Source organism: Anopheles arabiensis, chromosome 2, assembly GCF_016920715.1.
Source record: "Anopheles arabiensis isolate DONGOLA chromosome 2, AaraD3, whole genome shotgun sequence".
Classification (NCBI taxonomy): domain Eukaryota; kingdom Metazoa; phylum Arthropoda; class Insecta; order Diptera; family Culicidae; genus Anopheles; species Anopheles arabiensis.
The window spans coordinates 75,616,968-75,629,913 of record NC_053517.1 but is presented as its reverse complement, the minus strand read 5'-3'; the positions used below and the strand labels follow the sequence as shown (position 1 = coordinate 75,629,913).

The window sequence follows — 12,946 nt, the reverse complement described above, 5'->3', positions numbered from 1 at the left end:
TGGTATTATGTTTCGTAAGCCTGGATCTGTCCCCTCCTTCCCTTCCCCTTCCCCTTCCGCCCGCATCTACCGCCCGGGTTGGGCCCGGATGCAAAGGACAGGATTTTATGTTTCCACTGGTGGCACCGTGTGCATCGGTGCGAACCGTCGTCGTGTGTGTCATTTGGGTCCGGAAGTGGTGGGAGAGGTGGCAGTGGGGTAGATTGCTGCTGGGATGAGCCTCCGAGCCGGCTCGGTATGTGCGATTCTGCATATGGAGACACCGGCTCCGGGGGGTGTGTGTGTGTATGTGTGCGTGTGCAACCGTGTGCACATTAGGTTTGGGGGTTCATTGAGGTGTATAATTAAACGTACATTTAATGATGCTCCACGGGATATGCTTCCGCTCGTCTCGCTGGCCAGGGGATTTTGCTAGCAGCGCTCTCGCTCTCTCTTTCTCTCTCTCTCGAGCGTGCGCGGGCGCTCTCCCCAAGGGGAAAACGGGAAGCACAGGCCTTGACAGAGACATCGGAGGTTGGGTTGCTTATCATTCGTCTGTGTCAAGATTTTTCCTGCCCGCTTTGTTATCGTTTGAAAAGGTAGGGAATGGCGAAAGCGGGGGGGGGAGGAGCATCTAGGAAGCCTCCAAGCATTCAAAATGGCATCCTACGGATTAGGTTAGACGTACGGGTACACAGGTTGGGAGGGTTCGGGTGCAAAATCCCAAAGCTCCCAAAGCTCACGGAACTGGAGCACCACACCGAAGTTCCTTCGAAATGTTGCACAATTGCACACCCGGCCCCCGGCTAGAACTTGATACTCGGGGGCTGGGCGCGCTGGGAAATGTGTCGAACTGTGGGGTCGTGTTTCGGACCCTACCCTACCCCTGCCCGACCCGGTGTGTGTATCGGTGCCAATAGTTGGACTCAGCAAGTTGCACTCAATTGCGATGCCATTGGGCCCCGTCGGATAATTATGGCATCCGGCAAGCGTCCCGATATGTGTGCACCTTTCGGGCTATGGACACGACGGTGTATGAATTGGAATATATTTTTAATTTTATTCCTTTCGGAAGCTTTGGACGCTCGTAAAGTGGGAACTCCCCACCCGGAGGTCATTTGAACCCTGGAGCTCCTGGTCGTTCGTTTGCCATCCCACATCCATCGCCGGCGTGTAGAGTGAAGCTTCGTCAGCCGTATAAAATGCAAATGCAAATAAAATACAACAAAAAAGGGCTATAATCTGCACCGCACTAGAGAAGATCCGGTATGTTGAGATAGTTTTAACAATTCATCGATTCCGTTTGCATGAGCGAATCGAGGGGGTCGAGGAGACAGAGCGATACAGTTTCATGCTGCACACAAAAGTCGTCACCCCTGGGCCAAGCAGGCGGGTTTTGCGGATGGGAAATAAATCAATTTGCATCACTAATCGAATTTTCCCATCGCGGCAAGATACTTTCTAATTTCTTCATCCGTGTCTCCGGTGCGACAGATAAATAATGCCAGTGAGATGTAAATAAAATGAATCTCAAAATTTTCCACCCGACCGGGCAGGTAGCAGCAGTAAGCTCGGTTTACTTCCCCCTCCCCCGGTTGACCCCCCTCAGGACGCACTCGGGCTGGGAATGCATTGTCAATTTATGCTGTTTGTGTATGTAAATAAGCGAAACTTATGTTCAGCCACTCACTCGGTCTTTCCCTCGCAATGCCATCCACCACCATCGACCCGCCCGGGGGTTGACATTTATCATGTGCAAATGCTCTCACAAGTTGGAATGCAAATGGTGCAGCGGCCCCGGGTGGCGCCGTTCAGGTTGGCAGCATTTTCGAGCACTACCTGGGTGGTGGTTTCATGTTTGCCTGAATGTAGGGTGTAGCTTCTTGTGAGGAGCATTTGAATGGTGCAACTCCTCCTGGGCTAACGCCTGAGCTGCCGTGCGGGCAGAAGCAGCACGCGAGGAAGCACACCGAACGACAATCCTTCCCCGGCTTATCGTAACCGGAATCATCAAAGTTTATGACAATTAGTTTGGCCAGATTAAGTGAGCTCTGTCTCCGTTCCACTGGATGTAGCGGTTTTGTTTGGGGAATAGATGTAATAAAGTTACTCTATTACAGCACGTGACATGCCCGGATGAATGCGAACTGCTGTGAACCCTTTAATCTGTGCTATATACACCTAGGAGTGTTAGCTAAAAGGAGCTTTCCTGAAGGTAGAAAAATTCGCTTTATGTGATGATGAGATATATTATAATTGATTGAATTGTCGGCAAATAATCTGAGATATTAGGCAAGACTATTGTGATAATGAGTAAAAACTGTAAATACTGTACAAAGGTGCAAAATATATGTACAGTGCACCTGTATTAGGCAGGAGCTTAACCGCAAAAATCGCAATGCCAAGAAAAGGAAGAAGATAGCATGTTACTCAAACTACCTGCCACACTGCTGTTCCTCAACACCAAACATGTTTGGATTCATCAATTTGTGTTGGTTCAAATCATTTCAAAACTATCTCAAACAAGTGTGAACGAAGAAGTGTTAAAAAGTTAGAAAGTTGGAAGTTGTTGTGGTTAAACACTGATGCAAGGTAAGAGTAGGCGCGAGCATAACGGAAAAAGGAGGTATCCGGCTTACACCGACTGATTCTTGCGTCCGTCTTCCGAATGATTTTCAATGTTTTAGCTTGCTTAGAACCATAATAAATTAAGTTTAAACATTATTTACTCAAGAATGTGAGGTTTTGAAGAATGTGAATTCTAAAAACAAGGTACAGCAAAAATGACCATTCTAGATTATGTTTTATATAACAATGATAGAAAAAATTTCATTAACGTACGTAACATTATCAGCCATGCTATTGTTGGCCAGAACTTTTTTTGGGGTGTTAGTACAAGGTGAAACATTCGAATGTAAACATCGTTTTTCACTACGTGCAAAATGTTATTCCACATCATTCCGATATTTAATTTCCATCATAATAATTTTTAATTTCTTAAGCATGATCTTGATCACTTCACCTGTCAACGGGTGATGAGATCTAGCTTCAAACCCCGATGAAAAAACGATGGCAGCAGCCAAGTGACTGAACCCTGTATTTCTTGAAGTACTGGGCGTCTTCATCGTATTGATTGACTTATGAAATTTTAATATATTTTTTTTAATTCAGCAGAAGAGGGCCTAAAATGCCTTATTGCATTCTACAGTTTTTAAAACAAAATGAGCAAAATAAATATTGCTTGTCAGCAAAGCTTGTTAAAACTATTTCCTAATGGATTTGATGTGTAATAAGCATCGTTGAAATTTCCCCTTTCAAATAAATATGTTGAGAAACAAGCACTGACATCAACTCTACTGGGCCCGTTTGTGTCCCGTCACCTTCTACTCACCTTTTCCCTTGGTGCGCACAGCCAGCTCTTCAGTAAGCATCCCGACGCCAACCTTGTTGTGTGCATTGATCTTCAGAATGTACTGAGTGCCGCACTTCAAACCGTTGAGCGTGTACGCCATCTGATCGCTCGGAATTGCCACATTGGACCACGCGCCGCTGGTCGTGCGGTAGTAGAGATTGTAGCCCTGTATTGGGGCACCACCGTCGCTGGCCACCTCCCACGTCACGCGCAAACTGTCGAACGAGGTGTACTGTATCGAGAGCTGCGTCACATTCGGCGTCTGCAGCGCTATCAGCATGTAGTGTATCTCGTCCTCGCCGAACAGATTCTTCGCCGAGCAGGTAAAGTTACCGGCTATCTGTGGCTCGACGCTATGTATCTTGAGAAAGCCTTGCGAAATCACGTAGTACTGGCTGAAGGTAACGGCCTGGTCCTTCGTTATCCACCGTGTCCGGGGTGTCGGGTTGCCGACGGCGACACATTCCAGCACCAGGCTCACCCCGACCGGCACCTTGAGCAGCCGGGAGAAGGACGCTATTTTGGCCGGCGCCCGGGTGTTGGTTGTTTGCGAAACCACCATCGTCGGGTCGCCCTCGCCCTTGGCCGTCGATGCCGTCACCCAAAAGTCGTACTTGTTGTTCTCGCTCAGACCGCGCACCTCGAACATGGACGGTCGTCCGGTTTCATCCACCCGCACGATGTTATCTGGAAATAAGACCGCGCCAACCACGCCATCAAAAGCGCAACATATGGCGTGCAGTGGCAGATGGGACGAGGTATCAAAAGAGAGAGTAAGAGAAAAAAAACCATGACGGCAAAGAAAATAATAGCATCCAATTAGTATCATGGATAGCAACAGCTTAGCGGGAAGGCACATTCGTCAAAGACAGTACGTTTTGGGGAACCCTTCTTGCCGTGATCCTTTCCGTACACAGTGTAATGGGTGATGATGCCGTTAGGATGGGCGGGAGGTAACCAGGATACGAGTATCGAGTCGGCTGTCAGCGTGAGCGCTTTGATGCCAGCAGGGGCTTCCGGAACTGCGAAGAAAATTGAAGGAAACGGTAAATAGGTGTTTAATGTGGCGAATTTAAAAGGATAATTATGGTTATCAAAACGGTTCGTATTAAGTAAAAATAAAATATGTTTTATTTACTATGAGTTTTAGAGGATGAAAAATATATCAAAATCATTCTGTATCTCAATTTCTTGTCAACTTTATCAATTTCTTTATTTTTTATTCTGACAAAATGTCATTTATTAAAATCCTTATATAAAGAACAGAATATACTCAAAATTATGTCTAGTATACTTGTGTAAGGGGCGGTCCCGTGGTACATTCGTCAATTTGAACGATTCAATAACACTCCCGTAATGGGTTCAAGCCCGGAATGGACCGTCTCTCCGTAGTAAGGACTGACAATCCTATCCGGCTTAGTGGTATTGAATAAAGTCTGGAAAGTCACTTTCGAAATTAAACATTGTTATTCACCGCGTGCACGATGTTACTCCACATCACTGTGATATTTCATTTTCATCACAATTTTTTTTTATTTCTTCACCATGATTTCAACACTTCATTAAACACTTCCAAAGTTTTTTTTACCGGGGGTTTAAAACCGCAAATCATCACGATTTGTCATCAAGATCTCTTCAAGATAAACATTTTTAAAATTAATATTACAACCAGTTTGATGCATATTTTGCGTCATCATATCCATTTAATTGCGCTATAAATTATTACACGATTTTCAAATCATGCGCTCAAACATTAAACGAGAAACTATCCAATTTCAACTGAGAATAACGCGATGAATAATATATTTTTGGTTTTAACGGCACATCAACCTAATGCTAAACCTTCATACTCTACAAATTGCTACGCTTTTGCAATAAAAATGCATTGACATGCATATAATGCTGAATTTCAAAAAGTTTTATAAATCTAGATGAGATGCGGCACCTGGCAAACCCCGGTGAAAGAAACGAAGGAGACCTATGAAGTGTTGAAAATCATTCTTAACAAATTAGAAATTATTAGGATGAAAATGAAATATCAGAGTGATGTGGAATAACTTCTTGCACACGATTGAAAATAATGTTTACATTCGAAAGTGACTTGATAGACCCTATATAATTCTTTTATCATAAACTTGATCAAATGCTTCATACTTTAAAGACTGATTCATAAGTTCGTGAATAGAAAACAGCCACTACAAATTGCCGATTTAATTGTTTTATCACATAATTTGATCTAACTAGTTAATTTGGCCCAGTTGCAGGGTTTCGCAACAGAACCTAAGACGTGTATACTGACTGCAGGACATATTTAACTGTTTTCATGCAAACATGTAGATAAGCAATCATGCTCTCTTTTGATGTCTTTTTACTGATATTATGACCGTGTTGCTATCTTGGTACAGGTTTCCATCCAATTCTTAACCCGGTTTATAGCCCTTCCATATTTTTGACTTATTTACAAATGTTAGTGTTTCCATTACATTAGCAATCGTGGTCCACTTTTTTTTTCAGTATGTTTGACTATCGGCTGGACTCGTGGTGCAGTCGTCAACTCGTTCGACTTAACAACATGCCTATCATGGGTTTAAGTTCCAGCATGACTTCCTATTTACCTGCTATGGGTTATCAAAAAGTCACAAAAACCCAAGCCCCGGTGTGGCACAGGCAGGCCTTGGCCGACAACGGTTGTTGTGGCAAAGAAGAAGATGTTTGACTACTATATCATACTATTAAATGTCATGACATATGGGTCCGAGTCTTCCTTCCACAGGGCTCACTGTCATGGCTTATTATTGACCCGTGCCCCATCTTCTGCAAGACTATTTGTGTACCAAGCAGAGATGGGTATTCAGGAGTGCTAAATGCTGATAGAAACAATTGAACTAACTTAGTTGAACTGTGTTGCTTCATCATGTGCGCATATAAAAAAAACATGACCCTGGAATGTCCTTATTCCGGGTATGTTATTGTCCTATTACTTTTCCCAATAGGAGTTGCAGTTCATTTCAGTTTTACAGTGCAGTTCAGTTGTAATGTCACTGCTGAACCATAAGATTATTTTTCCCGCAAGATATAATTTCAATGGATGAATAAAAGCTAAAATTCAATAAATCATTTTTTTATGTTTAACACAACTCGTACTGAGCCTTATCCACCCATCTGCGTATAGAGGCCCGATTTATAGGAAATATAAATCCGCTATATACATGTTTTAAAGTTGTTCACTTAGTTCTAGTTATGCAGTTCCGATGGTTTCACTATATTGCATTGTACCACGCGTTTTTGGGTTGATGTACCATGAAAAAATTTAATTATTCAACGTTCATAGCATACGATTTTGCAATCCTTTCAAGCAAGCATTTTACTGCACTTGGATGATGGTTCGAAGCAAGTACATGATAGTTCGAAGCAAGTCTTTTTATTTAAACGTTTTGAACTACACAATAAAACAATACTACGCATGATAAAATGGATGGAACGGGGTAGAATCTCTACCACAGAATTATTTAGAATCACTGGGAATAATTTGATATATTATTGATGGTATCTTTCACATTTAATATTCCGTATAAGCATTCTCTTTCTTCTTACTAATAAAAGATTTACAAACTGCTATGCCTTTCAGTTTGATATTATATAAGGCAAACTTGAAGTAACGAGCAATGTCACACAATGTCAGGTTCAACATACATCTAACAAAGAGTGATACGATTAAAAGGATGTTGTTAGAAAATGAAATTGGTTTATGCAATCATCAAACGGGTTCCATGAAATGTGTGGAGCAGGTGGACGCGCGGGCGTATCACTAGATCCATCGTGACTAGAAGCGTCCTGGTGTATGCAGCGCACACCAATTGCAATGATCAAAGCTTATCGAAATTTATCGAAATTGAGATATCGTCGCGACTGAAAATTGGATGCGGTGCGGTGCAATGCATATCATTAAACATATTCGCACGTCGTTCGTGTTGGGCGCGCGTTCCAGTGGACTCACACATACACACAAACAGCTCACTTCCCCCTGCTTTTCCCTTGCGACCCGTACTCACCGTCCTCTTCAGTTGCACAGTACACCGGAACGCTGGCCACTCCGTCGCCCGAGAGCGTGAAGCTTAGGACCTGGATCGAGTAGTTGGTCGCTTTCATCAGTGCGTGCAGGTACGTTTCCAGGTTGGAGGTGCGCTTGATTTCGAACGGAAACACAAACTCGTCTGTGGGGAAAATGGTGGAAGTGGATAGTGGTAAGCCTTTGGTCCCTTTTACGGGAAAACCAAAGATAGGTGACGGCTATGCGGGCATCATATACGTACTGTTTTTCGTGAGCGGTCGGTAGAGGATCTTGTAGCCCTGCAGCACCCCGTTATGGAACTGGGGCGGCGGCTCCTGCCACAGCACCTTAATGCTTTGGGAGGACAGGCTGGAGCAGGAGACATTTTGCGGCTCGGCCTCGGGTGCATCCTCCGACGTGGTACCGTACACGACCGTACTCCACGGACCGGGCGCGATGCTGTTGTACGTGCGGATGCGCAAGGCGTACCGCGTGAACTTCTTCAGGCTGGCAATGCTCGTCTTGGTGGTCGCCCAGCCGTGCACCGTGAGCGTCGTGTTGGAGATGTTGTTCGGGCTGGCGATGAAGTTGATGTTGGTTTTCTCCTCCACGCAGCTGACCGTGTAGCCGAGCAGCTCCCCGTTCCAAGACGCTCGGCTCGGGATCTGCCAGGTAAGCACCAGCTCGCCCATCGCACCAGTTTTGACTTTCAGCCCACCGGGAGCTTCGCCCGGTGCCTCTTCCTGCGTGCGCACCACCAGCGGGCTCGTAAAGGACGAGCACTCAATCTCGTTAATGGCCAGCATGCGTAGCAGGTACTGGGTCGCCGGAAGCAGCCCCCCGATGCTCGTTTCGTCCCGCACGCCCCCATCGATGCTGCTAATGATAATTGCGTTGAATTTGACATCTCGACCCCGCTCGGCAGCCCGTGCCCGCCGTGTCACTTACCTTTTGATCATGTTTACCTTCGAAAAGGTGACGTTCACCGTCAGCGGGCTGTCCCACGCGGCTATCGGGCCGACCGGGCCGGAACGGTGCGTGTCCTGCACCGGTTCCTTCCCCAGGCGCACCGGCTGGTACTGGACGAGATAGCTCAGCACCGGTGACATGCCGTCGTACGGGCGCTTCCAGGACAGCCGTATCTGCCGGCTCGACACCTCCATCACCTCCAGGTCGGACGGTGCATCGGGACGCTCCTGCACCGCTAGATAGATGACGTGTTCGCTCGTCCCGTACAGGTTCTCCGCCGTGCAGACGTACTTGCCGGAGTCGTACCGCTCGGTGAGACTAATCGATAATTGCGATCGCACGCCAACGCTCTCCTTCATTTCGATAATGTTATAGCTGCGCAAATAAAGAGGATGGAGGCAAGAGAAAAAAAAACAACCCACCAGCATATCAAACTGTAGCCGCATACACACACACGGAGGTCGATTGGAAAAGGCCAAAATGGCGCAAAGGGAATAATTTCCACTTTCGAAACGATCGTTAAGAGCCGCTCGGCGAGAGAGGGGAGCAACGCAAAAGCTCGCGTCATACTTTGCATCGGTCGACCTTACCGATAGTTGTTGAAATCGATCCGCTGGTTCTTGTGCGTCCAGATGATGTTGATTGGTTCATCGCCGAGCGCTAGGCACTCCAGCATAACGGCATCGTTCCGGCGGGCCGATACGTTCTTTACCGGCGAATCGAAATGGACCGCCTCGTTCACGTCTATGTGGATGATTTTCTTCAGACTGTTGCCGATCCCGTTGGCCGCCTCGCACATGTAGTAGCCTGGTGGTTGTGGTGCGCGAAGCGGGAGACGAGGCGAGAGCCCCAAAAATAAAGCGATATTTTCGATGAATAACAATTTGAGTGAAGAAAATGATGTATTGAATATATAAAAAACAAGCTCATAGATTCAAACGCACGGTCTTTTTTTTCGAACAAAATTATTTGCGGTGAAAATTGGCTGTGAAAGCTTCCTAGAAGAACGGTTCCGTAATGTGCAGCAGCATATACTCTCGGGCATGCCTTTTATTACAAAAAAAAACACATTTTGTGCCGAAGGAACGGCTAGCAGGAATTTTCCATTTTACCCCGTTCCGCATTAATGATTGCAGCATCAATAACCAGGATGCATTCCAAGCTCATTTCATACTGTGTTTCTCTTTACAGGTTCACTAAACGAATCAGGTTTTCTCGCTCTAATTAATTCGCAGAAATTTTGCGTTTTGCTTTAACAATTCTGAGAAATTATCCCAGTTTGATGATAGGGAAATAGAAATTTGATGTGTATAATATGTAACAACTGATATGGAAGGCATCAAACGAAACGGTTACGCTTGAACACGTTTGAATTGAACTGTAATTGTATATCAATATCATGGGGGTAGCAAAGTTTGAAATATCTTTCACGGGTACTTAAATTGTATCTATCTACCTTATTGCGAAAAGAGGAGTAATAAAAGTGAAATTTTGAGCAAGGAAAAAAAGGGTATGTTTTATCTCACTATATTAAATCGTGCACTTTCGTTGATAAAGAAGATAAAATTGTGAAATTTAATCACACAACCAACTTTCTTTAATACTGTTTAAAGGATTTAGATCAATCGTTGGTGTCAACACCATTTTGATTGTTTTCTTTTACCGATTCCATGAATAATTGCAATAATTTGTTTACATGTAAATTATAACAATTTATCTCAGAAAGATTGCTTTTTGGTTCGTGATTGAAACAGACCTACTTTTGAGGTTTTATTTTTTCCATACCGCTCTTACGGTCTTTCGTGCAGTAAAGGTTTGTCACAGTACTTCAAAGAATATTCAAATCTACATAAAATGCAAAATTTTCACGTTGATTGCCATGAGGTTGACAAGGTTAACATGAAATGTAACGTTTGCGCATATATCAAGGCAAGTATGATTTGCCTTTAAAAAGAATTTTGAAAACCTTTAAATATTAAATTTAAACAGTGACTAGAAAATGGAGTAAAAATAACAGCTAGAATAAAATTCAAGTCAACCGGCCGAACTGTCACCGTGAGATTGTGGATAATAATCTGAAAAATAATTATGCCTGTGCAACCTTCAGTGTTGGTATAAGAATAAGTAAATAATACAAGTTTACAGTTCCCTTGTATCCCTGCAACATCAACAATATTTGATTCGATTGCAAAAATAATAATATTACTACTTCGTTAATAAGACATGAAAAAAAAACAATTTCATCAACAAGCTTAAGTAAAAAATGTCTTTAGCTTTTTGTCAATGGAACAATCCCTGTATATTAAATTTTAGTTTTTATATTTTGGCATACTACTTGATAGTGCCGTCTCCTGTAAGGCCAATTGGGATTAAAAACTAACAGATTGACATAAATAATTTATGAATACAAACTGATAAAACTGATTTTCAAAAACGATCGTTGGAGAACTTGTCAGTGTGGTGATTATTTTATAATTTGTCAAAACAACTCGATCAATACTACTTTCTGTACTACAATGCATTATATGGCGATACCGATAAATGAATAAAACAATAAACCCACACAAAAGCCCTAATTATTGTTGCATTAAAAGCCGAAAGCTTTCCCAAATTTAAAATCCCCATAATGCATTACGCGGGCCCCATGACAAACGAAATCGCGAAAGCGACAGCCAGCCACATACATTATCTACTTACCAGCATCCGGCGAAGTGGCATAATTGATGCTCAGCGAGTTGTTCTTCGACAGTATGGAGTGGAAGTCGGTGGACAGCTTGCCTTTGCCGCGGAACCACGTTATCTTGGGCTGGGGGAACCCGTCCGCCTCGCACGGCAGCACTATCGGGTGGCCCAGCACCACGGCAATGTCGTGCGGTTCCTGCGTCCAGGAAGGCGGCACCTGCACCAGCAGCTCGGCCGTGTAGTTCGTCTGGGCGGCCGTGTTGGTGGCGAAGCACGTGTACCGGCCGCTGTGCCTGGCGGTGATGTCCTTCAGCACGAGCAGCGAGAAAAACTCTTCCTTCTTCTCGCTGACCTGCAGGTCCGGCGTGATCGGGGCGCCGTCCTTTTTCCAGCTGAAATAGATCGGCATATCGCCGGCCGACACGGAACAGGTCAGCTGTGCCCGACCGCCAACTTTCATGATTTTTGGAAATGCAAACGGTTCTATTACGGGTGGGCCTATCAGCAGGGCGGGAGCGAGAGAGAGAGAGATACAATGCAAAGTAAAGGATTAGTTTCAATCAAATGCGACAGCTCGGCGGCCCCAAAACTTGCCATCGGATTCAGGCGCGATTGCAACACTTACTGTGTACCACTAATTGTAGCTCCCTGCGCCCTTCGTCGCCATTCGGTCCGGTCACGATGCACGTGTACGGTCCTCGATCTTGCGCCGGGTCGACGGTATAAATTTTCAAATATCCGCCATGCTTAACGTCGGCCACACTGTACCTTGGTCCTGCAGGTTCCATTTCCGGAAGCGGTCATCACGCCGAATGCAAATGCCATAATAAATGATCCATCCACCCGTCGAGAAAACGATACAGGAAGAAGCGGTGCAGCATCACATCCGCAGAGAGGGAGCCAGTACCAGTGAAAGCGAGAGAGAGAGAGAGAGAGAAGGATGAGAGCGAGCAAAAGGATTACATTTAATCGACAAACGGTGCACATAGTGGCCAGCGGGGAGGCACATTATGTTTTCCATTACGTCCTACCGGAAACCAGTTCATTTCCGCCCCGTATCCAACGCACTGACTGGATGGGATGGCCGGAGAAGGGACAGTGCAGCTCGATCGGCTCGCCAGCAACAGCCGTAATGGGTCCGATGGCACGTACGTACGGTGGTCCTGCGAAGAAAAGCGCATGGCAAGTGGCCCCGGTTAGTGTGTGTGTGTGTGGGTCAGCAATAGCAGCTGCCAGACGGACCAAAACCGGACGCTTCGAAACCGCACGATGGTAAATCCTTACAGTGTGCTACAGAAGGACGGATTACTGGGTTTGATGGTTTTTGAGGGATTTGAATAATTTCAGGCGCACCACAGTTAGGTAAACATGCAACTGATATTTTGGTGTATTCTTAAGGCGGATTAAAACATAAATGAATGGAAAATTTAGATTTAAGTGAAACCTAAATAAAATAAAAGTATTAATTACATTACAAAACATTTGTATTTTTGACAATATTTAATTCGTAAGAAAATAATAACAATTAGGGTAAATGTACCAATGGTGGTGCAATTTGTAGGGGTACAGATGTGCTTTAATAGATTTAAAATGGTAGGAAGGTAAATTTATGAATATTTTGACTCATAGCAATTGAAAAATGTTTCATCTTCGCAATCACCATTTTTACCATGAAACGCAACAAATTTACACATAAAACAAACATATTTTTGTGATTTCCTTGTTATATCTATAATGGTGGTATGGTTCTTATATTCGTCATATTGTGTTCCTATAGTGGTGGTAGTGAAATATAGCTCAAAATAGTGAATAATATCAATGGAATTTAGTTTTGAAGCTGTTTTCGTATGGTT

The 12,946-nt window shown here is 44.4% G+C and overlaps 1 protein-coding gene across 2 annotated transcripts in view; it reads right to left on the bottom strand.

Annotated features, from left to right (window-relative positions):
• Window positions 1–12,946, bottom strand: part of LOC120894746 (Down syndrome cell adhesion molecule-like protein Dscam2) — a 49,119-nt gene that overhangs the window by 9,600 nt on the left and 26,573 nt on the right. Inside the window, exons 13-21 of one of the 2 annotated variants that reach the window (XM_040297529.1) lie at window positions 12,125–12,256; window positions 11,719–11,868; window positions 11,109–11,591; window positions 9,002–9,218; window positions 8,391–8,786; window positions 7,705–8,321; window positions 7,444–7,605; window positions 4,267–4,413; window positions 3,371–4,078 (exon numbers count right to left, since the gene is read on the bottom strand). In XM_040297529.1, coding sequence (XP_040153463.1) covers window positions 3,371–4,078; window positions 4,267–4,413; window positions 7,444–7,605; window positions 7,705–8,321; window positions 8,391–8,786; window positions 9,002–9,218; window positions 11,109–11,591; window positions 11,719–11,868; window positions 12,125–12,256 — 3,012 coding nt within the window. The remainder of the gene's footprint in view (window positions 1–3,370; window positions 4,079–4,266; window positions 4,414–7,443; window positions 7,606–7,704; window positions 8,322–8,390; window positions 8,787–9,001; window positions 9,219–11,108; window positions 11,592–11,718; window positions 11,869–12,124; window positions 12,257–12,946) is intronic. The other variant, XM_040297530.1, reaches the window with a different exon arrangement.